Source organism: Semicossyphus pulcher, unplaced genomic scaffold, assembly GCF_022749685.1.
Source record: "Semicossyphus pulcher isolate SPU_LCO1_2020_fin unplaced genomic scaffold, fSemPul1.0.p SCAF_14, whole genome shotgun sequence".
Classification (NCBI taxonomy): Eukaryota; Metazoa; Chordata; class Actinopteri; order Labriformes; family Labridae; genus Semicossyphus; species Semicossyphus pulcher.
This window is the reverse complement of record NW_027211648.1, coordinates 560,130-584,380: the sequence shown is the minus strand read 5'-3', so window position 1 is coordinate 584,380 and position 24,251 is coordinate 560,130. Positions and strand designations below refer to the sequence as shown.

The window sequence follows — 24,251 nt, the reverse complement described above, 5'->3', positions numbered from 1 at the left end:
GACGATATTTTCCAACCCTTTTTGTTGGGAGCCGATTTCAATACCGATATAATAGGCACATGTTTTTTTCCACCTAACTGCAGAGAACATCAAGACCCCCCTGTGGTGGAATTGATATCACGCCTCCTCTTATTGTAGTGGCCCACTGGCAGATGCAGAAATAACTTTTTAAAATGTACACATTCACTGGGCAATATAAGAAAAGAACTTAAATAACTCAGGTTATGTATAAAATGCCATATTTATTTGTATGTAACATTTTCTTTTCTTTCTTTAGGGAATCATCGAGCAGAATTAGAGTGTTGTTTTATCTGCAGAAACATGACACATCTGCCGATACGTCATTTTCAAGATATAACCTGCAGAGACCGATAACGATACCTAATAACAATGTTACCGTTTTATTTAGCAGACGCTTTTGTCCAACAAAGTCAGTAAGAGCCAACACACAGCTACAAGTGTGATCGGACACCGGTGGTGACAGTCAGCGCACAGGGTGTAAAGAAGTACTTTTTTTTGTCATCATCATCAACAATATCAACAACGCCAATATCATCATCAATAGCATCAGCATCATTAAGGTCAGAGGTCATAAAGAGCTGGGTCTGTAGCTTCTTCTTAAAGGTCAAAGGTACTCTGCGGACCGAATGGAGTTTGGTAGCTCGTTCCACCACCGGGGGGCGACAGAGGAGAAGAGTCTAGTTAGAGACTTAGGGCCCTGATGTGATGGGAGCACCAGGTGTCTTTCATTGGCAGAGCGGAGTGGGCGGGACGGAGTGTACACCTGGATGAGGGCGTTCAGGTAGGCAGGAGACGTTTCTGTTGCTGTTTGATAAGCGAGCGACAGGGTTTGTGAGGGATGTGGAGTGATACGAACAGTGGAGTGACACGAGCAGTGGAGTGACACAAACAGTGGAGTGATTCCTTCCTGCACGCACATTCAAACCTCTGCAGAGGATCCAGAACGCAGCAGCAGGACTGGTCTACAGTCAACCCAAAGCTGCACACGTCACTCCACTGTTCGTATCACTCCACTGCTCATATCACTCCACTGCTCGTATCACTCCACAGTTCGTATCACTCCACTGCTCGTATCACTCCACAGTTCGTATCACTCCACTGCTCGTATCACTCCACAGTTCGTATCACTCCACTGTTCGTATCACTCCACTGCTCATATCACTCCACAGTTCGTATCACTCCAATGCTCGTATCACTCCACTGTTCGTATCACTCCACTGTTCATATCCCTAAAAAGCAAAAAACAAACAAAAAAAACGCCCTGTGCACTTCCTGTCAGCACCAGTGTCCAGTTGCACTTGAAGCTGTTTGTTATCTCTCACTGACTCCGCCCCCTCCTGTCTTGATTGTTGCTGGTGTTCTATTAACTCTCAGATGTCCGTCGCTTTGGACAAAAGCGTTTGCTACATGGAACTGTCACATTGTAACATCCTGCAGCAGTGAAACAGGCTGTAATGGCTGCAACCAGAGCCATATAAAGAGATACGGCTCTGGCTGCAACATAATCCTTGATGGGTCAAAGGTCGTCCACTAACAGTTCTTGTTGTTTCCACTGACAGGCTCAGATTGTTATTATAAGTGTGTGACCACATTACAGAAAGGATCCCTACAGAGATAGACCTTTTTGTTACAGAGGAAGATGATTGTTTTAACCACACACAGACGTTACATCGCTCTCTGCACACACACCAGACTCCATTCATAAAAACACTGATTAAAGCTCACAGGACACAGGTGCTGCTGCTCTGCTGATGCCTTTTTGTAATATTTTGTCACTTTGGGTCAATGTGAGTAACTCAGATCGAACACACTGCCGAACTACTGCTACACTCTGGTCCAGTAGATGGCGGTAACGCCTCTAACAGCTGGTTTGCCAGCCGCCATTAAAACTCAGAGAAGAAGAAGGAGGAGACGGAATTAGAAAGTCGCGGTCTCTGCGTTCAGTCTCTCAGTTCAAGATGGCGGACACAGAAGGTGAGTGTGTAGCACGTTTTACTGACAACATTCCAACTTTAACTATTCTGGCTATTCAAACTTTAACTTAACGTGAAACCATGTAAAAGTGCACAAAGTGAACCTGTTAATGTCAGCTGTTCAAACTGCCATCGTACACAGTTTTCTGCTTTTAACGCCGAACTTCATTAAGAAAACCGTTATTTAAATGTATAATTTGAAAATCAAAGTTACTAGGATTTAGTTTTGTGCGTTACTATTGAATTTTAGTCCTCACACACTGTTTGATATTTCGGCGTGTGCCTCGTGCTCCAGGCTGCTGTAATGTTGGATCTGTTAGAGGTTTTAGAGCCGGAGGGCCTGATCACTGCTACCTGCAGGAGCCACGTGAGGCGGCGCATATTTAACGATAGATTAAAGCAGATTCCGAATTAAATCAGAGAAATGAACCCGTTTAAATGTTTGTAATGTGTAAAACGTGTTTTAGGAGCTTCTTCTTTGAACTACCAGTGTCGCGCGTGTTTTCAGTCGCACTGAAGCTGCAGTCTCAGATCACAGATCACGCTCCGCTCCTGTTATTGGTGCTTAATATGTGATCAGCGTCCTGCGTCGATCTCTGCTGATCTAACGTGTGTAACCTGGTGTTAAATTATTGGCTGTTTGATTCTTTTATGTATTTTAAACGGCCTTTTAGCTCGACGTTAGCCGCCTGATGCTAACATCCACGTGTTGTGGGGGAGGCCACGTGGGCTGCTCCTCCAACCTTACTAGTGATCTGAAACGGAGAGAACCTGGGACTGAAGCATGGTCCTCATTAGTGATTAACTCTGATGCATGTCACCTGGGCTGCAACAAGTGAATCTGTCTTTGTTTAATCGATTAGTCTGTAAAGTGAGAGACTTTTCACTCAACAAATGACAAACTAAAGAATCCTCATTATAAAACTAGAAGCAGCAAATGTTTGACACTTGACCAGTACGTGGTGACAGCTTCTTAGCCCTATTTAACCTCAGTAGATGGATACACAGAGGGAGTGATGCATTTATATTATCTGCACATTTAACCGCCTGAACTTCAGTTCATTAGTTTAACGGGGACGGTGCACATTAAGTTTAACTTTGCTGTGAATCTGCTGGAGTTAGCCAAGAGGCTGTTTCATCGGAAGTGATTTCTTTCTGTACGCTGCGATTTTTTTCTCATCTGTTTCCACTTTGTGTTTCAGCAGCGTCGGTGAAGAAGAAGAAGAAGGTGAAGATCAGTGAGGAAGAAGTCGGGGTGAGTGTGAGCAACGCTGCAGGTGTTCAGTTGATTTTCACCTGAATGAAGATTTAACAGTTTGTTTGTGTTTCAGGAGATCCAGCAGAGCGGAGACTTCTTCATCCAGCCCGAGTCTAAAGTCGCGTCTCTGGACACGTCGCAGTGGCCTCTGTTACTGAAGGTAAAACAGCTGAGATCACCTGGTAACTACCTGCACAGGTGCAGCTTAGTGATCAGTACGAGGACGATATAAGATCAACTACAATGAACTGTTCAGCTGCTGGTCGTTGATGTAATGTTTCTGGAGTCTCCAGCGTGTGAAGTGATGAATCTGTTTATCCATTCGCTGAGCGGCCATCTTGTCGCAGTCACTTGCTCTTCCCCCGTTCTGGGGGCGGAGCCTCTCCACTGCGGTGTAGGTGTCGTCCCGGCGTTCTGCTGGATGGCGACCTGAAACTGCACGGAGAGAACGACTCGACTGGACGGCTGCAAAGACGATCGTTGTTGTTCTGATCACACGATGAGACGTTCAGTTCGAAGTGAAGAATGAACATCAGTGTTTATGTGGACGATGGAGACGTTAAGAGTTTTTAGTTGTGGAACTTCTGAAGGTGAAAAGTGATCAAGTGAAATATGAGACCACCAGAACAGACTACCAAAATAAGAGCCTGGCTCTGTGCTGCATGCAGCCGTGACTTCCTGTTGATCCTCTTTGTACAGGAAGTGTTGAAACTGAAAGAATTTATTTTCCCTGCAGAACTTTGATAAACTGAACATCCGGACGGCTCACTACACACCTCTACCGAACGGCAGCAACCCTCTGAAGAGGAACATCCAGGACTATGTCAGGTGAGCTTTAGATTAATGCTATGCTAAAATGCTAACAACACCCAGGATTATATCGTAGCGTAGCCTCAGATAGTGCTGGGCTGGCGACTTCCAATTCTATCTAAAGAAACCCTCCGATAGCTTAATGCTAACTTGCTAACACCCCTTTCAAAGAGCTGATGATTCTACTTCCTGTCAGGTCGGGCTTCATCAACCTGGACAAGCCAGCGAACCCGTCATCACACGAGGTGGTGGCGTGGATCAGGAGGATCCTGCGTGTGGAGAAGACGGGTCACAGTGGGACGCTCGACCCCAAGGTCACGGGCTGTCTGATCGTCTGTGTGGATCGAGCCACGCGATTGGTCAAGTCCCAGCAGAGCGCCGGTAAACTTATGACCACTTCCTGTTTGTTTAGTGTCAGAAGATGAAACTTAAATAGCAGAGTCTCCACCCGGCTGGCAGGTGTGTGAGCACAGTAAAACCCAGCAGCCCCCCTCACTACTCTCTGTGTGTGTTGCAGGTAAAGAGTATGTGGGGATCGTTCGGCTGCACAATGCCATAGAGAGCGAGCACACGCTGGCTCGGGTAAGTCTGAGAGCTTCCTGCGGCCACGGCTGATCCACTTCACAGATTCAGAATGTGATTGAGATATTTAACGACCGTAGGGAAAGATTTAGTGTTTTCAGACGGTCCTCTTCATGTTCCCGAATCAGATGATCCGTCTGCTGTTTGTCTACATCTGCTGTGTCATGTGGTCGGTCACGTGACCTCGCTGACTCTTGTGCCTGCAGGCTTTGGAGTCGCTGACCGGCGCACTGTTCCAGCGGCCGCCGCTGATCGCTGCCGTCAAACGTCAGCTGAGAGTCCGAACGATCTACGAGAGCAAACTGATCGAGTACGACCCCGAAAGGAGGCTGGGTAAGAGTCGGGCCGACTGATGAATTGATGTGTACATTTGTATTTTAAACTGGTGCTGCACTCAGGTCACACGGAGTAACCTGACGTAAGCAAAGCTGTAATTAGCATGTTAGCTTAGCTTATTTTAATAGTTTCCTGACATAATGATCTGCAGAGCACTAACACCAGCACTTCACATACTTGGAGTCATGTGACCTCTGACATCACGTGTCCTGGGTTGCAGGTATCTTCTGGGTGAGCTGTGAGGCAGGAACATACATCCGGACTCTGTGTGTCCACCTGGGGCTGATGCTCGGGGTCGGAGGTCAGATGCAGGAACTCCGGAGAGTGCGGTCTGGCGTGCTTGGAGAGAACGTAAGCATCACTTCCTGTTTGCCTGACCTCAGAGTGACCTCAGTGCGTCTGACCTCAAAGTGTTGAGTTCAGCCCTGCTGCTCCGTGCAGGTCTGCTAATTAAACTTTGGAACAGAAACCTGCAGCAGAGACTCCGATTCCATCGTCTGCACAGACTGTGGCGCCTCGATGCTGCTGACATCATCATGACATCATTTGTCCCTTCTGACATCATTGTCGTCAGGTGTTTCAGTCGGGGTTGTTTTTTTTTTTTCAGGACCACATGGTGACGATGCACGACGTGCTGGACGCTCAGTGGCAGCTGGATCACAACAAAGACGAGACGTATCTGAGGAGGGTCATCTTCCCGCTGGAGAAGCTGCTCGTGTCGCACAAACGTCTGGTGATGAAGGACAGCGCGGTGAGTCATCCTCTGAAACACTGCCGCTCGACGGCCTCGTCTCTTCATGCACACTGAGCTCAGACTAAATGCTTATTAACCAGAAACCAGAGTTCCCCTTTAAGTTGATGTTTGAATGAAACGCACCTGAGTGACTCGGACTCTGTTGTGTCTCCAGGTGAATGCCATCTGTTACGGGGCAAAGATCATGCTGCCAGGTGTCCTCAGATACGAAGACGGCATCGAGATGAACCAGGACATTGTCGTCATAACAACCAAAGGCGAGGCAATCTGCACAGGTGAGTGACAGGTCGTGTGTGTGTGTGTGTGTACAGGTGAAGCCACATGATGAGTTGAGTAGCGTCAGCAGCTCTCGGGCCATGATGACCTGCTATCTATCACCCTTTTCTGATGGCTGAGCTCCTCTCTGTGATTGAACAGATTAATTAATCATCAGATCAATAATCAGTTTGTTTTCCGCCTCAGCCGTCGCGCTGATGACGACCGCGGTGATCTCCACGTGTGATCACGGCGTGGTGGCCAAGATAAAGAGGGTGATCATGGAGAGGGACACGTATCCTCGGAAGTGGGGTCTTGGACCAAAGGTACGGCTGACATCAAACAGGAAGTGATTAAACCACTTCCTGTGAACTCTAAAGGTTAATAAAGTTTTATTTGAATGTTTGACGGGTTTGTTTGTCCAATCAGGCGAGTCAGAAGAAGATGATGATTCAGAAAGGACTCCTCGACAAACACGGGAAACCAAACGGCAGCACGCCCGACGACTGGAAGAGCCAATACGTAGACTACAGGTACGACTCACCTGCGGGGGCGGGGCTTCTGTGTGTTTGTGGTGCAGACAGTTATCCCTCACCGCGCTGACGTGCTCTCTGAGGGAGTCAGTCTGCTACAGGAACTTTCAGCTGTGGGCTTCTGCACTCTGCTGTTCGCTGAGCTGCAGCTCACCTGAGGACACGATGACATCAGAGCGGTGATGTCACACTACAGCGGTGACATCACGCTCCTGATCAGTTGAAATGTTGAAAAACATTTTTAAGACTTTGTTCTTTAAACTGTTTTTGTTTTGATTGACAGCGTCTCAAAGGCGACGGAGGAATCGGGCGACGCTTCTGCAAAGGTAAACTCGCCTTGTCAGACGACCAATCAGCTGAGAGGATTAAATATCTTCCTTAATACCTCAGACAGTATGCAGGGGGCGCTGCAGCCATCCGTTTCTACACTATATTCATGTGATGTCACTGTAATATCACGTCCATTAACGTGCAGTAGTGGTTGAATTGAGGGTGGCTACCTGTTGTCCAGAGTTGACCTACCTGATGAAAGTAGCAGATTTCAGGTGACTCATTCCCGACCTTTGACCTTTGCAGAGGAAGAGGGAAGCGACAGACAGCGACGGAGACGTGGCGACAACACCCAACACGCCGTCTGCGGAGGACTTAAAAAAGGAGAAGAAGAAAAAGAAGAAAGAAAAGAGGGCGAAGATAGAGGAGGTGGAGGCAGACGGTGCAGGGGCGGAGCCAGAAGAGGTGGGGGCGGAGCCTGAGACAGAGGTGAGTTAGATTTTTTTTAAATTGAGGTTAATGTGCATGTCATCCCACACTTTCTGCTCCCCTCGTTTCCTGTCTCTCTTCAGCTGTCCGGCCAATAAATGAAAATCTTTGAATCTTCAACTGATCCCGTTTTTTACTGCAGGTCGTTGAAAGTGCTAAAAAGAAGAAAAAGAAGAAGAAACAGAAAGACGGCGACACGTCGGAGTGATGACGGTGGATCAATGAATGAACATGATTTTAACTCCGCCCACCGACGCCCCTGTCTGAATGCAAAGCATTCTGGGAGTAAAACAATGGACTGGATAATGGACTGCATGAACGCAGAAGAGAAAAGGACGGTTTTTGTTTTTTATATAAATTTTATTGTTTTTGTTTTTTTTCAGATGTAAATACTTTAACAGGAAACCTGTTTGTAACTTCAAAATAAAAGTCTTGTTTTCTGTATTTGTGTTTTAATTCTGTTATTGGGTCAAAAAAAAAAACATGCTTCAGTGGAGCTCAAAGTGTCTGAGTTCATTCGTACATAAAGAATAAAAGATTTACACATTTTTAAAATTAAACTGCAGCATACGTTTGAGTTAACGGAAATATTTCAGTTAAAGCTGCTGATGTTTTTACAGAAGATGAACTCGTGGTGAAATAAGGTCATTGATCTCTTGGCCAATGATTTGTCTTTACCATTGACTGTATAAAAACGTGGACGCCATGACAGCTCCCTAGAAGTGAAGCCAAACCCTCTCTGTCGCCCCCTGCTGACTGGCTGCAGTATAGCTCATAAAGCCCGCCTCCTCCATGTTAACAGATGGGACATGAGTCAAACTATAAAATCAAAATACACGTCAAATACATTTTTCTCCAACATGGTTTCTGTCATTATAGTTAGTTCTTATCCTGCTGATTTATGTCAGTGTTCATTTTTCTGACAAGTTTACTTTTAATTAGTTATTTGATGCTATAAAAATGATGATTGACAGCTCTGTTGACCAATCCGGCTCCTGCAGCCGATCAGTTCCGGGTGAGCAGAGCGGAGGACGATCTGCGAGAGGAAACGTAACTAAAACAATCACTACAGTCATTGAAGTTTCCACACCTGTGAACTTTAACCTCAGACCGACACAAGAAGCTGTTCTGCTGTTAAACACGCCGGCGTGCGGGATCCTTGCTGTTCTTTCAGTAAGTTAAGTGTGTGTTTGGGTTAGCGGAAGTGGCTACGGCCGCTTCACTCGCCGATCTCTACTGCGCAGACTCTGGCTCCGTATGACGTCACCATCGCAAGATGGCAGCGCCTATCACAGGGGCTGTTTTGGCATCAATTACGTACAATGGGAGCAGATGGAGACGCGTCGTCCATCTGTATATACAGTCATTGGTCTTTACTCTTGACTTCCTGGTGTGAAGCCACAGAAGAGATTAGTGTGTTTAATATATTTAATATAAAATTATCTCTGGCAGTGCACAATACGCATAAACACAACACAAAAAGATGATCCGTACCTGTGTTCCTGACTAACCTCCACCCGACACCAACAGCACCCCCGTGTGGCCGATGTAAACCTGTGTTTTTACCTGATTTATATGGTCTACGTTTTTACTCAAATTATGATCAGTTTATGCCACGCCCCCTTTCCCCCCATTTATATTATTACATGATCCAAACTAACGGCAGCTTTAATCTAAACCTTTGACGGACTTCAAGACAATAATAGATGCTAAAGTTGAGCAATATTTCCCAGCATGCATCAGTGAAGCCGCCTGCAGTAATCGCACAGTTTCTCCAGAAAAGGCACATTTAAATATTTAACGTGATGTCATAGCTGGTGCAGTGAGGATGTCTGTGATTGGTCAGACACAGTCGCAGGTGAGTGGGTTTTTGTGCGAGCTGGTGATGACTCGCACTCTGTGATTGGTCAGTCTCTGCAGGTCAGAGGTCAGCTGCAACAGACGAGGACTCGGCTGGTAGACAACCCAGCTCGGGTCACTCGGGTCGGGTCTGTAGTACGAGTCCAGAACCTCGAGCGTGTCAAGACGCCGCAGATGCTGCAGACAGAGGAAGTCAGCGTCCGACACGTGGTTATGTCTGAAACACCAAAACAAAACCCAAGAGGTAATTTACCTGTTCAGGATCATTAGAGGAGCTAATGAAGTTACTGATTATTGGATAGATTATCAGGTCAGCTGTGATTTCCAAAAGAAACAGTAAAGTTTGATGCATACCTTAAGAAAAAGGTTTGTGGGACTCACCTGAGCCGGAGCGTCCTCAGGTGAGGGAAAAGCTGTGGGAGGAGCCTGACCAGACTGGAGGAGGAGCCCCAGGGCTCCAGGTGCAGGTGTTCCAGGTGAGGAGCTCTGAGCGACACCACGTGCAGGTCTTCAGGCTGCAGGTCCACACAGAGCATCAGACTCAGCAGGGAGGACGGCAGGAAGTCAGCATACGCCGCCAGAGGATGGCCTCCTATTGGACAGACAATGAGGTCATCATGACATCATGGCATCCCAGCAGCAGGAGATCAAACAGAGACATCAGAGTCCTGCAGTCAAGACATTTCTGCTCAGTAAGGATGGATGTGTTTCAGAAACAGGGGAAAGATCCAAGTCCCTTTTACAACATGCTGAGCGTCTCTGTCCCTTTTACAACATGCTGAGTGTCTCTGTCCCTTTAACAAAATGCTAAGCGTCTCTGTCCCTTTAACATGCTGAGCGTCCCCGTCCCTTTAACATGCTGAGCGTCTCTGTCCCTTTAACAAAATGCTGAGCGTCTCTGTCCCTTTAACATGCTGAGCGTCCCCGTCCCTTTAACATGCTGAGCGTCTCTGTCCCTTTAACATGCTGAGCGTCTCTGTCCCTTTAACATGCTGAGCGTCTCTGTCCCTTTAACAACATGCTGAGCGTCTCTGTCCCTTTAACATGCTGAGCGTCTCTGTCCCTTTAACAACATGCTGAGCGTCTCTGTCCCTTTAACATGCTGAGCGTCTCTGTCCCTTTAACATGCTGAGCGTCCCCGTCCCTTTAACATGCTGAGCGTCTCTGTCCCTTTAACAACATGCTGAGTGTCTCTGTCCCTTTAACATGCTGAGCGTCTCTGTCCCTTTAACAAAATGCTGAGCGTGTCTGTCCCTTTAACATGCTGAGCGTCCCCGTCCCTTTAACATGCTGAGCGTCTCTGTCCCTTTAACAACATGCTGAGCGTCTCTGTCCCTTTAACATGCTGAGTGTTTCTGTCCCTTTAACATGCTGAGTGTCTCTGTCCCTTTAACATGCTGAGCGTCTCTGTCCCTTTAACATGCTGAGTGTTTCTGTCCCTTTAACATGCTGAGTGTCTCTGTCCCTTTAACATGCTGAGCGTCTCTGTCCCTTTAACAACATGCTGAGCGTCTCTGTCCCTTTAACATGCTGAGTGTCTCTGTCCCTTTAACATGCTGAGTGTCTCTGTCCCTTTAACATGCTGAGTGTCTCTGTCCCTTTAACATGCTGAGCGTCTCTGTCCCTTTAACATGCTGAGTGTTTCTGTCCCTTTAACATGCTGAGTGTCTCTGTCCCGTCCCTGTCCCTTTAACAACATGCTGAGTGTCTCTGTCCCGTCTCTGTCCCTTTAACGACATGCTGAGTGTCTCTGTCCCTTTAACGACATGTTGAGTGTCTCTGTCCCTTTAACATGCTGAGTGTCTCTGTCCCGTCCCTGTCCCTTTAACAACATGCTGAGCGTCTCTGTCCCGTCTCTGTCCCTTTAACGACATGTTGAGTGTCTCTGTCCCTTTAACGACATGTTGAGTGTCTCTGTCCCTTTAACAACATGCTGAGCGTCTCTGTCCCTTTAACGACATGTTGAGTGTCTCTGTCTCTTTAACGACATGTTGAGTGTCTCTGTCTCTTTAACAACATGCTGAGCGTCTCTGTCCCTTTAACGACATGTTGAGTGTCTCACAGGAAGCGTAACTTGAACAAACAAAAAGTGAAGAAGAACAATTGTTTAAATCAGTTTGTATTTGTCCGACGTGTCACAGCAGTCATAATAAATGAGCCTCACCGTGCACGCTGAGGCTGCAGAGCTGCGGCAGTGACGTCAGCCATGTCTGCAGGTGACAGGTGGGTCCAGGTACAGAGTACAGGTGGAAAACTGACAGGCTGCGCAGGCTCGATAAAGGCTGCAGAACTTCCTGCGTCACCACGGCGTCGTAGTTCAGCAGCTGCAGGTCAGACAGCGGCAGAGCAGCGCCACCTGCTGGACGACAAACAAACTGAACAACTTTAACAAAAATATAATTTTGTCAGTTTGCTTTGATATATTTCTGATCTGCTTTTCACGTTAACTGAGTGTGTTTACCTGTGAGGTGGGCGGGGCTGAAGAAGTCATGTGACAGCGTCTTGTAGGTGATCATGGAGTAGGACAGGTGTTTGAGTTCAGGCAGATGAGTCAGGACACCGCTGAGCTTTGGAACTCTCAGGCTGCCGTCATGGTGCAGCAGCAGCGATGTGAGACGGGTCAGCTGACTGACAGCTGCCAACAGGTAAGAGGCGGGACAGGTGAGTTGCACGTTACAGAGGCTGAGCTGAGTCAGCTGATGACTCAGAGGAAACAGGAAGTCAGTGTTTTTCAGCGGAGCGGAACAGGAAGTGACAGAGAGACGCTTCAGCTGTCGGAACAGTTTCAGCTCATCAACGGCCCCTTCGCTCCAGTCGTCCAATCGCAGCGTGTCGAGAGCCGGAAGCCAGGTGCAGAGCTGCTTCAGGTGTTTCCTCTTACCTGACCGCAGAGACACACTGCCCACGTGCCTCTGAGCCAGGCTGCGCCAGAATGGAGGGTTGTATCGCGACAAGTTTCGCAGCACCACGCAGAAGCCTCGCCACAGGGGGCGGGACTTATCCAGCAGGTGTCTGAAGTGAGAACAGGTACAGCGCACGCTCAGTTTGTCTCTCCATGACAGGAAGCTGAACACCTGCAGCCACAGCTCAGCCGGAAGCTGCAACGCTGACATCATGACACGTCAACAACACGTCAATAACACCTCATCAATCAATAACACCTCATCAATCAATAACACCTCATCAGACATCAACTCATCAGAGTTCTGACGGTTCGATTAGCCGTCTGCACTGATCAAAGATTGTTTCTGTTGTCTGAACGTCGCTCAGAGGTCTGTCTCTCTCTCCTCAGCTCTGCTTCCCGTTACGTAAGTCTGCTGCACAGAGAGTGTGTGAGCAGTAAGAAGTCTCACTATGACTGTTTCTGCTGAGCTCAGGATATGTTCAGTCAAGAGGCTGTTTCACCTGAACTGTCAGTCACTTAATAAACAACTGTTCAGAAACATAAAATGTAAATATAGAATATGAAAAGATTAAAATTTGAGATAATTGACAGAAAACTTGAATAAAAAATTAAATTAAATATAAATGTGCTCTATCCAAAAGGTGTTAGATTTTGGCTCCTGGATGTGTTTATTTGACTGACAGGGTTTTCTACGTTGAAACTCTAAAGACAGAGATATGAAGCTCTGGTGTTTAACAGGAGGTATCACTCTGTGTGAAATATGTTAATTGACTAAAAATTGTCAGAACAACAAACAGCTGAAGGATTAAACATATTGAATATAATATTAATATTTGATATTATATTTAAATGGATGAACCGCAGAGTCTATTAACAATGTGATATCTCACTCTGATCTGTTTCTGTTTTCTTAAAGCAGACAGAGTGGGACGTCTTCACAAAATATAATCCTCTCAGTGTGCTGACGTCACTGTCGGTAAATAACCCTAACCCTGACTGCCCTCTTTGTTATGCTGCCTTCCAGTACTATCGGAAATAGGAAACGTGAGACTATGCAAATGACACAATGTAACGGAGATGATGATGATGATTTTTGAAAAATGTTCCTCATCATATCAGACAGAAAACACGGCAGAAATATGAATTCACTCGTGTAACAGCAGAAATACTACACTGTAAAAAGTACTGAACTCAACATGTAACTGAGGTTAAGTACTCGCCCTGTTCTGACCTTCAATATTCTACAAAAATAAAAACATGATTTAAAAGGATAAAAAAGAGCCCTTCTACACCGTCTGCAAGATGAATAGCTATACTGAGTTTGAGTGTATCTCATCGCATCGTATGTCCGCCTCAACAGAGAATACGGTTTGATTCCGCTGAAGAGCAGAGCGCGGATACTAGGCGCTGACTTGCAGCCGAAGAGGACAACCACCACAGAAGAAGAAAAACCCGGAAGTGTGTAGATGCCCATCAATGTGAGCTACGAGGATTAATTGATCAGATGGAAGGTGAGTTAAAATCTGCACATTGATCAAATGATCGATCATTTATGTATCCACGGCTCCGTGAGGTCAGTTGAGTCATAGTTTAAACGCCTGTCAATCAGCTGATGTATCGATCCGCGTGTGTGTGTGTGTGTGTGTGTGTGTGCATGCATGCGTCTTAGAAACACGTGATGAATTTAACGTGTCTATTTCACATGTAAATAAATGTGATGCGGTCCTAACATCTGATTGGTCAGCAGGTCGATGCTTGTGATTGTTTCTAAATATATCTGTTTCAATATGAGTTTAATACGTACATAGAACATGTCGATCTGTGGTGTTTTTATTTCACTCTTTAGTTCTGGGGGGAAAAAAGTTAAATTTACTGAATTTTATTTGAATAATTTATTTTACAACTCCTTACAGTCAGCCAGAAGATCTCCTGCTGTTCACGCTTACTGATAGTTAGTTAGGAGGTTATTTCACCTGAATTATGACGGCAACATGTTTAGCTCAATATTGTGAAGCTGTCACTTTGTGAGGCCCGAAGCTTATTTAGATTTATTAAGAAGTAATTCATGTACAATACTTTTATCAATAAGCAGCTTTTTGGAGTTCATGGAGAGGAAAGGTGTAGAATAAGAAATTAAATGCCTCATGGGTTAGGGACTAATAAATAGCCAATATGTTAATTATCTGCATGCTAACAAGAAGCTAATAATGCTAAATGTGAGAAAGTTATTTTATGTTAACGAACTTTGAATCGTCCAGTGTTCGCCTGCTTGAGTAAACTCTGTTAAACAAAAAAACCTATTAAGGTCTGTATTTCTGACTCTCAGGTCAGTCAGGTGACATCACAGTGACCTCAGCAAACAGGAAGTGCTCTGCCATCACAGGAAGTGCCCGTAAGATAAAAGACAACGCGGCTGACTGGCACAACCTGATGCTGAGGTGGGAAAAACTCAACGACGAAGGATTCAGCGTGGCGGGAAACATCGTCAACGTCAGACTGAACCGGTGAGTTTACCGTAGCTTCATTAGTTTAGGTTAGTTTCATTAGTTTCTGTTAGTTTAATATGTAAAATTCTGTTATGTAAGAAAATAAATGATTGTAATGTAATGTAATATAATATGTAAAAATAATAAAACTAATCATAAAATCCACTTTTCTCTGCTTCAGTTCTCAGAGCGATCAGCGGCTGCTGGTGGACGAGTCTTCATCATCCTCATCAGCTCTGTCGCAGCAGACAGGGGGCGCTGCAGAGCTGCAGGACGAATGCAGCAAACTGCAGGACGTCGTCGACAAAATGGTGACGCTCCATTTCCCCTCGTTTCCTCACCTCACCTTCACCTCAGATCTGAATAAACAGGAGTAACGAGGTCATGATCACAGGGATCGTTTGGTATCAGCACAAAGACTTCTAAACGCTGCTTTTCAGAATAAAAGCTTTTAAAAGCAACTATATAAAACCGCAAAGTGAATAATAAAAACACTTTGATATCTTCTTTCTAAAGGTCATGTTGATCAGTGCTTGCCTTCCTCTTCCTGTCAGGTCGTCGTGGTGACAAAGATGGAGCGTTTGATGACATCACAGCGAGGTGTTCAGGAGCTCGAGGAGTTTCAGTTCGGACCTGAAGGAAGAAAGTTTCCTCTTTTTCACAGCTGGAACACCAAACACTTTGGTGAGTTCACCTGTTCACCAAAACACACCTTAGTGATGTCAGCAGACTCACCTGAGTGATGTCAGCAGTGATGTCAGCAGATGCTTCCGAGGTGTCAGGTGTCTCTTGTTGTTTCAGAGGACTTGTCTCGTGTCCTGTTGGACTCGTTCCGTCAGGAGCTGAAGTTGAAGCAGACGATCCTGCAGGAAGTGGCTCACACTGCGACCTCTGACCTCTGCATGGTCTACCTGTCCTGCTGGCTGCACCAGCCCTTCATCCCCTCCCAGACCAGACTGAGCCTGGAGTCCCTGCTGCTGGAGACGGGGCACCGCCCACTCTGATTTCATTGGTCCTCCAGAGTCATATGATCAGCATGAGGTGTTAGCCTGGCTTAGCCCAGTGAATGAAGCGGGATGAACTGTTAACCTGGCTGCCTGATCATCTGGTTAATTGAAAAGGTGTAGAAACAGTGACGCTGAGAATCTACTTCCTGCTCCAGGTGAGCTCAGAGGACCAGCTGGACTGTGTATCATGTGATCAGAGGAGAAACTCGACTCTCTGAACCCTGAAATCCAAAGTGTTTGTACATTTTTGTTTTGGTTCCTGACAAGACACGAACTAATCAAAGTACTTCATTAAATGCAGACTTTATCTTCACATAAAAGCAGTGAAACAGGCTGTAGTGGCTGCAACATAATCCTTGATGGGTCAAAGGTCGTCCACTAAAAGTTCTTGTTGTTTCCACTGACAGGCTCAGATTGTTATTCTAAGTGTGTGACAACATGACAGAAAGGATCCCTACAGAGATAGACCTTTTTGTTACAGAGGAAGATGATTGTTTTAACCACACACAGACGTTACATCGCTCTCTGCACACACACCAGACTCCATTCATAAAAACACTGATTTAAGCTCAGAGGACACAATGTTGCTACATTAAACAGTTTGTTTGTTTGTGTTATTGTTTGTTACATAAATACTGTTACGGATCCAAATGAACCATTTAAGACACAAAGTCACAAGTAAACACCAACAAAGTAACCAATCGAGGGAGCGGTAGAACAGCAACTCCCATTTTCTGTGAGGTAAAATGACTGTTTTTATCAAAGGAGCCTGGTGGCGTTGAAGAGAGCGATGTAATGACCTTACTTTTACTGTAGTTCAGTTGAGGAATTTTGTTTTAAAGAAAAAGTGAGGTGAAGTGACCCAAATGTAATAAGAGGTGACATATTTAATCCATAAATTAGACCTCCATGATCGTCAGGAGCTTTTTATGGAACGAGCTGAAGACTTTAATCTCTTTTCAAACGACTCTGAACATCTGTGACGTCTGATGATCATTAAACCTCCATCTTGTGAAGTCATTAACTGCAGCTCAGGTCTGAGTCTGTCACATCAGTTTATTGGAGAACATGAAATGTGTTTAATGCATTCAGCACTCGAACCATCCACATGACACGTACATTTGAATCCTCCAAGCTGCTCTCAGATCGACTCTCCAAACGAGTACAAACCTTCAGTTTGGAAAATGTTTCACTGTGAAGTTTTATAAAAAGTAATAAAATAGTGCAACTTTTTTTAAACTTTGTTTTTCATATTTATCTACATATAAACAGCCAACTAATCAGTTTCTATGTTTAAATGAACGACGAGTCCAAACACTGAAAAAAAGACTACTTTACAAATGTACAATCACTCCAGATCCCTTAAAAACCAGCAGGCGGAGCCACTGCTGACATCATCACAGGTGAGAACTGAACAACCAATCAGATAACAAACAATAAATAAGACACTGCTGAGTACAGGAGCCTAGAGAGGACACTATGGCCGCAAACCGTTTATCTCTTCATCTCCTCACAGTAACGTTTCTCTTACTTAAATGCTAAACCTGTTAGCCTGAGCTCAGGATTTATTGATCAGGTTATCACTTTTTTATATAGTTTTCACAAGCAGTGAAACAGGCTGTAATGGCTGCAACATAATTCTTGACGGGTCAAAGGTCGTCCGCTAAAAGTTCTTGTTGTTTCCACTGACAGGCTCAGATTGTTCTTCTAAGTGTGTGACAACATGACAGAAAGGATCCCTACAGAGATAGACCTTTTTGTTACAGAGGAAGATGATTGTTTTAACCACACACAGACGTTACATCGCTCTCTGCACACACACCAGACTCCATTCATAAAAACACTGATTTAAGCTCACAGGACACAGGAGCTGCTGCTCTGCTGTTATTGTGTGACTTTTGTTTAACAACAAACCAATCAAGACAGCAGTAAACCAGAAACTCCTGTGTTCTGTGAGGTTAAATTAGAGCTTTTATTAGTAGAGTCTGGTGTCTTTGAAGAGGGCGTTGTAAAAATACCTGAATTACCCTTTTAACGTGGTCATCTGTTGCTTGCTCCTGATCATCAGATGATAGTTTGATATATTTTCTCTCAGGCTAACAGACTTTAAACTTTAGATAAGAGTTACACAAAATAAAACAACATATTTAAAACTTATTGACAAATTTGATCATTTGGCCACCAGGAGTCAGTCAGCGGCCTCGCTGGTTCTGGAAACAGAGTTCTGATGTTTTGGGAGAAACACTTCTCTGTTTGTTGGAAGATCTTCAACTTGTTCTTTCTTCATTTAAATTCTTGTTCCTTCCTGTTTTACAACCGGGACGTAACGATCCAGGTGTGAAAATAAAGGAACAGTTCATCCTGGTATTCAGTCCAACAGGGCGGAGCTAACAGAAGCACCGGAGACCACAAACAGCAGTCTGAAGACCAGCGCCCCCTACAGGCTGCTGTGCCGTTTCACCCACATTTTAAATGTTCAGTCTGTCCTGAGGGGGGCGCTACAGGAAACACACAAGCTACTGACTCTGACCACAAAGAACAAAAGGTGTGTTTATGCTCCGCCCCAAGAGACAGAGATAGACAGGTGCTTGTTGACTTTTTTTTAAAGACTTATGTAGGTCCAGATGTTTTACAGGTCCAGGTCTTTGTGGGTCCTCATGTTGGTCACCTGGGTACTCAGTTTCCCAGATCACCTGGAAGCTGGTACCACCTTATCAATTCCACCTTAAAAGTCCAGGCTCTCCCTGTCTGTGTGATGTGGTTCAGGTCGGGTTCTTGTCTTGCTCAGTCTAGACCAGTCTGGTTCTGTTCAGAGTTCACTGAGGAGCTTTGGCTCCGTCTGAAGCCTCGATGCCCAGCAGGGCCTGGACCGCCTCCAGGGGGACCCCCTCTGGGGTCTGGATGTGCATGGTGGTCCCATCCGGCCCGTTGACAATCACAATCCGGTCTAATCCGGGCTCTGCCAGCTGCACTGTCATCCCCTCTGTCTGGATGTAGATCTCCTGACCCTCCTGCAGCTCTTTGGGCTCCGACTGGGAGGAGTCCTTCTGAGGGAGCTGAGTGGGAGCCAGAGTCTGCACTGAGCTGGACCCAGGTGTCTGCACTGAGCTGGACCCAGGGGTCTGGACTGAGCTGGACCCAGGTGTCTGGACTGAGCTGGACCCAGGTGTCTGCACTGAGCTGGACCCAGGTGTCTTTGAGTCTGTGGTGGTCTCAAGACTAAGAGCTTTCTCCAGCTCCTTCACCTGGTCTGTGATGTCACTGGTACTCAGGACCTGGTCCTGGCTCTGTGACCGAGGCTCCAACATGGCGTTGGTCTGCAGAGGCCCCTCCCCCTGGTCCTTGACTGGAGTCACCTCCATGGGTGTGGCAGGGGGTGGAGCCTCAGTGGAGGGTTTCTTATCAGAGGTGGAGCCAGAAGAGCTGAGGGACCAGAGAGACACATTCAGACCAGATCAGACCTGACCACCTGGTCCCGGTGAGACACTGATTTACTACATAAAACATTAATGACTGCAGCTTCACACCTTTAACAACATGTCTCAATGTCATCACCTGTTCTACCTGTCAGTCAGAGGCAAGGGGGCGTGGCCAGCTCACCTGGAGGCAGAGTCAGCTGTGGTTGATGCACCTGGAACCACCAAAGGAGGCACAGAGACCGAGAACGAGTTCACCGAGGAGGTCAGAGGGGTCACAGAAGTCAGAGGGTTCACGGAGGTCACAGGGGTTACAGAGGTCAGAGGGGTCACAGAGGTCATTGAAGACCCACCTTGGAAAGAAAAGTAGAAACATAAAGAGACACGACACCAGCTCAGTTAAAATGGAGATCAGCAGCTTGTTGAGTCCTGCTGTCGGACTCATGCAGGACCTGTACCTGTACCTGTTCTGGGCGTCTCGATGCCGTTCTGGTGAACTTGAACGCTGTTCTCCATCTTGAATCTCTTTGAAGGCGGCAGCATCTTGGAATTCTGGGAAACAGAGTTTCAGACTTAATCACACTGAACCTGGATCAGGTGTTCAGCTGTCACAGAGTCCTGGTTTCCATCAGATAACAGGTAATAAATCGACCTGCTGCTGGTGTGTTTACCTCCATGTACCGGACGTTCTTATTGGTCAGACTGGAGCTGGGGGACGCTCCAGGAACCACCTTCATCCTGTTCACCTCATCCAGGATCCCCAGACACCGGGCCACCTGAAACACACAGACCAGTTCAGGACAGGACAGATCAGTACACAGCCCACCTGAGTAGAGCAGAATCCAGGATAACCTCTCACCTCGATGTTCCTGACCTCCAGCGGCATTGCTCCGCCCTGCGGGCTGATGATGTAATCCTGGGCAGCCTGTCTCACCTGAGCCTGCAGGGACTCGAACTCATGGTAAATGTCAGGAAACCGAGTCCGGGCCGGTCCGCCCCGCTCCACCTGAAACAGCCAGAAGACATTAAATAGTTTGTCTCCTCAAGAACACCTGAGAAAAACACCTGAGGAGCAGAACCAGGACAGCTAGCTCAGATCAAGGTAAACTCGTTGTCTGGTTGCATCTGGTGTTTTTAATCACACCAACACCCTGACTGTGTTTGAGTGTGTACCTTTGCCAGCAGCAGCTCCCACAGACTCAACACTTTAGTCAAACGAGGAAGAACAATGTCCATCAGCTCCTCATCCTCACACTGCTCCACCAGCTGTAAACAACACACGGTCGTCATGGAAACACAACAACAGATCAGATATCTGTTATTTATCACAGTGAAGCTTTACTTTGAAAGTCCACGTCCTCCTTCCTCTTACCTCCTGCAGGCGGTCTCGTCTCCTCTCCGCTTGCTGCTCTGTGGTTACCGCGGTGACGGCAAGCTTTGGAGGTCGACCGCGACGGCCCCGCCTACTGATGAGGCCCACTGTCACCTGAGAGAGTCGACCAATCAGATTGACAGATTCCTTAGGTTTGGGTTGGCTTGTGTTAACATGTTATTTGTCGTGTTGTACTGAACAGCTGTGTTTAATTCACGACTTCACTTAAATTCAAACTGTTTGTTAACAAATACCATTTTTAACCAGTTTGAAATGATCTCACCTTAGGAGGCGGACCCAGTGATCGGCCCAAGCCCCGCCCTCTGCCCCGCCCCCTGCCTCTCCCTCGTCCTCTGGGCCGGCCGGGGCCCCGGTGATGGAGGCCCCTGAGTCCTACAGCTGCTGCTGGACCCCCGTCCACCTGAAGACCGTTAACAGTTAACTAGTCAGATAGAAAAGAGTTAACCTGTCATTACATTATCACAGTAATTAAATAGTAATAATTAACTAGTCACTCAGTTACCCACAAAGTGAGTAACTTGAAAAAAATATTAACCAGTTAGTTAACCAGACAGTAAAAAAGTAGTAGTAATAATTGTCTTAATCGTTAACTAGTCAGTTAACCACACAGTATATTAGTACAAGTGATAATTAACCAGCCGCTTAACTTAATCAAACTTAATAAACTAGAAGTTAACTAGTCGGTTACCAGTCAATTAACCACAGAGTCATAAACTAGAAGTAAAGATTAACAGTAAAAACTAATAGTAATAATTCACCAGTAGTTAACCAGTTAGTTACAACAGAGTAATAAAGTAGAGCGATCCGCCCCTCAGATCTGAGCTCTGATTGGTGGATGGGTTCTTACTCTGTTTGTTGCCGGGGCAGAAGGTTTGTCTTCCTTCTTCTTCCCCTCTTCCTCTCTAACGCCTCCTGATGTCGACTCCTGTGATTGGCTGTCCTCTCTGAGGGGGCGTGGTGTGTTGCTTGGGGGGTTGTCGGGTAGATCAGGCTCTCCATGGGTCGGGTTCAGTTTGTAGTGCCGGTTCAGCCCTCCAGGACCGATGTAGGCCTTGTCGCAGGTCTGGCAGCGATGGGATCGAGACTTGTGGCTGTAGGTGAGGGAGGGGGGGGCACCAGGTGCGGGGCCACCCTTCTTCTCGCCGTCCCCCCCCTCCTCTTCCACGCTCATGTCAGAGTAGTCGTCGGAGTCGGACTGGTGGCTGTCTGCCAGGTCCTCCGTCTTTATGAACTTATAGTCTTTAGCTTTGTACTTTGGTGGTCTGGAGACTCGACCGGATCGGGTCTGGACCTTCACCGCCTTCTTTTCTCTCTTCTTCGACTTCTTCTCCTTCTCTTTTTCCCTGTCTCTGTCCTTGACAACTGAGGGTTGGGTCACAGGAGGCGGGGCTGCAGGGGGTGTGGCTGCTGTGGCAGGCTTGGCAGCAGCAGCTGTGGTAGTCTGTGTTGTGATGACTGCAGGGGATTTAACTGGACTCTTACCGGCAACAGTCCTCGTGCCGTTAGCCGGCGTTTTAATTAGCGGGATGCTAACAGTTTTAGCCGAGGAGGTGGGCGGGGTCTTTATAATGGCGGAGGGTGGGGCCTTAACAGTGGAGGGGGTCTGGACTCTAATGGGGGACATTGCAGATTTCTGACTCGGACTGGAGGCGGTGCCTACTGATGTCACCTGGCCTGTCACCTTGTGGACCACTGGGAGAATATTTCCAACGACGGGGGTGGGGCTCTGTAACACCAGCTGGATGGGGGGGTCCCCCGGGCTCTGCTGAAGGAAGAACTGCTGACCCTGCTGACCAACCACAGGCTGGATGTGAATGATCTGAGCACTGCTCACACTGCCATTGGCTGACAGCTTCACCTGCGGATGATTGACAGCTACGGTCTTCTGCTGGGGGGCGGAGCCGGGCTTCACTTCCTGTTTAGGAGGAACTTGGATCTGGATCCTGACAGGCTCAGACTGAAAGGACAGAAGGATGAAAACTCAGAGGGCTCAAACCTGTGACACACACTGCTTCATGATGAAGACATCAAATCACATGATACAAGTGAAAGCTCCAGAACAGAAGCTAACTGGACCTTGAGATGAGATTCTGCTGTCAACAGATTTAGTTCACGTGGAGAATGATTTATTGTTGACCATCAGAGGGCAGCATAAAACCCGTTATCTGTTTTAAATCTTCATTTTAAATGGGGTTTGGTTCACTTCACCGTAATATCCTAAATATTATTCACTGACTTAATGAACCATCCAGTTAGCCAAACCCGCGTGGTCTCGAACAGGCTGAATGCTAACATGGTCACGATGGATCCTTCAGGTGACTTCTGCGTTAAATAGGGAAACTTTACTTCAGTCAGGTGTGTGACTTCTTGTCTGGTTATTGTGGGACAGAGATGCGGAGTGGACTGGTTAAATTGGGAATTGAGTGGAGCTCAAGGCAGACATACAAACAGAACCAGGTTGGACCTCATTATAGATCAGGTTAGTCCACTGCAAGGCTCCACATGTGACTCACCTTCTTCTGGACCACCTGGACCGAGCTGCCGGTCTGCTTGGCGACCTGCTGGGCGACACTCTTCAACTGCAGGGAGGCGTTGTTCTGGGTGGTGGTCTTTAAGTTCTGCTGAGGGACTTGAATCTGCTTCTGCTGCTTCACACCCTGCTGGATCTGGACCTGCTGGACCTGGACCTGCTGCTTCGGAACCTGCTGGGGGATCGGGACCTGCTGCTTCACAGTCTGCTGGGGGACCTGGACGTGGATCTGCTGCTGGGACTTGGTAACCTGGTTAATGACTTGCTGCAGTTGACTCGGGTCTAGGGCCGTGTTCTGGACCGGGATGGTTTTGACCAGCTGGCTCTGCTGCAGCAGCTGGGCGGCCTCGGTGTCAGAGACCTGGACGATCTGCTGCTTGGTGAGCTGGTCCAGCAAAGCTTGCTGCTCCTCGGCCGTCAGTCCGGAGCCCTCCACCAGGCTGCCGTCCGGCTGCACGTAAATGATGGTGGTGTTACTGAGATCCGAACCCAGACCGGTGAACTCTGTGCCCACCAGGAAGCTCTGCTCCTCTGGACAGCTCTGTAAGAAGTCTGCCAGCTGAACTCCCGACACTGCCGATACACTCTCCCCGGGCTGACTGGTCTCTGCAACGGGTACTGTCTGTGAACTCTCCCCGGGATGACTGCTCTGGTCGGCGGCCGCTGCAGACACATTCTCACCGGGTTGGGTGCACTGAGCGACGGCTGCTGAGGGTAAACTGTCTCCGGGCTGTCTGGATTGAGGGGCGGGGGTCTGAGCCACGGCCTCCGGCGGCTCCGCGGCTATTATTGTTCTGGTCGAACCGCTGTCATCCTCGTTGTCCGCCATTTTGGCTGAGAGGCTAACAGTTAGCTTAGCTTAGACTGGGGGGGGCAGTCGGTAGATCAGATCAACCTAATCGTCGATCGATATCACCGAATAAATACTTTGCTATAAAACCGGTGTGTGCTGGTGACTAAAACGTTCCGCTAGGATAAAGGAGAACATGAACGGGAGGGGGGGGGATAACGGGAGCGGGTAACGGTTAGCTGGCTGAGTTTTGTACTAGCCTAGCTTAGCCATCAGCAGGGGCGGGAGCGCGGAGTTCCCGGACTGGATCCACTACGGACCGGACTGCTTATTTTCATATCAAAGATTTTTATCAAAATTATTTAATAAACGCATTGTTCTGTTTGTACTTTACAGTTTTTATGAAATCACTTCTATTAAAATAAATGAAATGTGTTATTTAACAGGTTATACAGAATACAGGGGTTTTTTTTTCATATAATTTCAATAATAATACAATGTAATTGAACGTTACATTTAGAAATATTTTTTTTAGGTTTGAGATTTATTCCATATTTCAAGTTTCATATATACATATATATAT

The 24,251-nt window shown here is 46.9% G+C and overlaps 4 protein-coding genes and 1 non-coding gene across 7 annotated transcripts; 3 read left to right on the top strand and 2 right to left on the bottom strand.

The window, feature by feature from the left end:
• The first annotated feature begins 1,403 nt into the window (after positions 1–1,403).
• On the top strand, positions 1,404–7,725 carry dkc1 (dyskeratosis congenita 1, dyskerin). Of its 2 annotated transcripts, none has more exons than XM_069661192.1 (15): positions 1,404–1,995; positions 3,197–3,249; positions 3,326–3,412; positions 3,989–4,080; positions 4,259–4,443; positions 4,580–4,644; positions 4,851–4,977; positions 5,201–5,331; positions 5,588–5,731; positions 5,889–6,009; positions 6,197–6,315; positions 6,419–6,522; positions 6,806–6,848; positions 7,099–7,281; positions 7,424–7,725. In XM_069661192.1, the coding sequence occupies exons 1-15, from the start codon at positions 1,980–1,982 to the stop codon at positions 7,487–7,489; spliced, it is 1,536 nt and encodes a 511-aa protein (XP_069517293.1). In that variant the 5' UTR covers positions 1,404–1,979; the 3' UTR covers positions 7,490–7,725. The 2 variants fall into 2 exon arrangements, with proteins under 2 accessions (XP_069517293.1, XP_069517294.1); XM_069661193.1 differs by having other exon boundaries at positions 1,963–1,995; positions 3,200–3,249.
• LOC138591892 (small nucleolar RNA SNORD83) lies at positions 6,051–6,127 on the top strand. The gene has a single exon (XR_011308131.1). It is a non-coding gene; the product is annotated as a small nucleolar RNA SNORD83 (small nucleolar RNA).
• On the bottom strand, positions 7,654–12,429 carry LOC138591129 (uncharacterized). The gene is made up of 4 exons (XM_069661647.1): positions 11,603–12,429; positions 11,306–11,497; positions 9,523–9,733; positions 7,654–9,358 (listed from the first exon to the last, which is right to left on the bottom strand). The coding sequence occupies exons 1-4, from the start codon at positions 12,255–12,257 to the stop codon at positions 9,124–9,126; spliced, it is 1,293 nt and encodes a 430-aa protein (XP_069517748.1). The 5' UTR covers positions 12,258–12,429; the 3' UTR covers positions 7,654–9,123.
• Positions 12,074–16,759, top strand: cinp (cyclin dependent kinase 2 interacting protein). Of its 2 annotated transcripts, XM_069661195.1 has the most exons (6): positions 12,074–12,168; positions 13,407–13,557; positions 14,373–14,550; positions 14,714–14,843; positions 15,087–15,216; positions 15,334–16,759. In XM_069661195.1, the coding sequence occupies exons 2-6, from the start codon at positions 13,551–13,553 to the stop codon at positions 15,534–15,536; spliced, it is 648 nt and encodes a 215-aa protein (XP_069517296.1). In that variant the 5' UTR covers positions 12,074–12,168; positions 13,407–13,550; the 3' UTR covers positions 15,537–16,759. The 2 variants fall into 2 exon arrangements, with proteins under 2 accessions (XP_069517296.1, XP_069517295.1); XM_069661194.1 differs by lacking the exon at positions 12,074–12,168 and having other exon boundaries at positions 13,029–13,557.
• Positions 16,578–23,902, bottom strand: znf839 (zinc finger protein 839). Its single transcript, XM_069661646.1, has 10 exons — positions 22,862–23,902; positions 21,196–22,305; positions 20,611–20,769; positions 20,328–20,441; positions 20,129–20,221; positions 19,815–19,961; positions 19,627–19,731; positions 19,420–19,507; positions 19,140–19,308; positions 16,578–18,962 (listed from the first exon to the last, which is right to left on the bottom strand). The coding sequence occupies exons 1-10, from the start codon at positions 23,705–23,707 to the stop codon at positions 18,356–18,358; spliced, it is 3,438 nt and encodes a 1,145-aa protein (XP_069517747.1). The 5' UTR covers positions 23,708–23,902; the 3' UTR covers positions 16,578–18,355.
• Positions 23,903–24,251: the final 349 nt, after the last annotated feature.

Coding starts and splice junctions, on each gene's coding strand:
- dkc1 (XM_069661192.1), top strand. Junction 3,413..3,988: donor AGTGGCCTCTGTTACTGAAG/GTAAAACAGCTG, acceptor TTTTCCCTGCAG/AACTTTGATAAACTGAACAT. Junction 6,849..7,098: donor CGGGCGACGCTTCTGCAAAG/GTAAACTCGCCT, acceptor TGACCTTTGCAG/AGGAAGAGGGAAGCGACAGA.
- LOC138591129 (XM_069661647.1), bottom strand. CDS start 12,257: ATGATGTCAGCGTTGCAGCTTCCGGCTGAGCTGTGGCTGCAGGTGTTC. Junction 11,498..11,602: donor CAGCCCCGCCCACCTCACAG/GTAAACACACTC, acceptor GTCGTCCAGCAG/GTGGCGCTGCTCTGCCGCTG. Junction 9,359..9,522: donor CTGAGGACGCTCCGGCTCAG/GTGAGTCCCACA, acceptor TTGGTGTTTCAG/ACATAACCACGTGTCGGACG.
- cinp (XM_069661195.1), top strand. Junction 14,551..14,713: donor GTCAACGTCAGACTGAACCG/GTGAGTTTACCG, acceptor TCTCTGCTTCAG/TTCTCAGAGCGATCAGCGGC. Junction 14,844..15,086: donor AGGACGTCGTCGACAAAATG/GTGACGCTCCAT, acceptor TCTTCCTGTCAG/GTCGTCGTGGTGACAAAGAT.
- znf839 (XM_069661646.1), bottom strand. CDS start 23,707: ATGGCGGACAACGAGGATGACAGCGGTTCGACCAGAACAATAATAGCC. Junction 19,732..19,814: donor TGGAGGTCAGGAACATCGAG/GTGAGAGGTTAT, acceptor TGTGTGTTTCAG/GTGGCCCGGTGTCTGGGGAT. Junction 19,309..19,419: donor CATCGAGACGCCCAGAACAG/GTACAGGTACAG, acceptor TTTCTTTCCAAG/GTGGGTCTTCAATGACCTCT.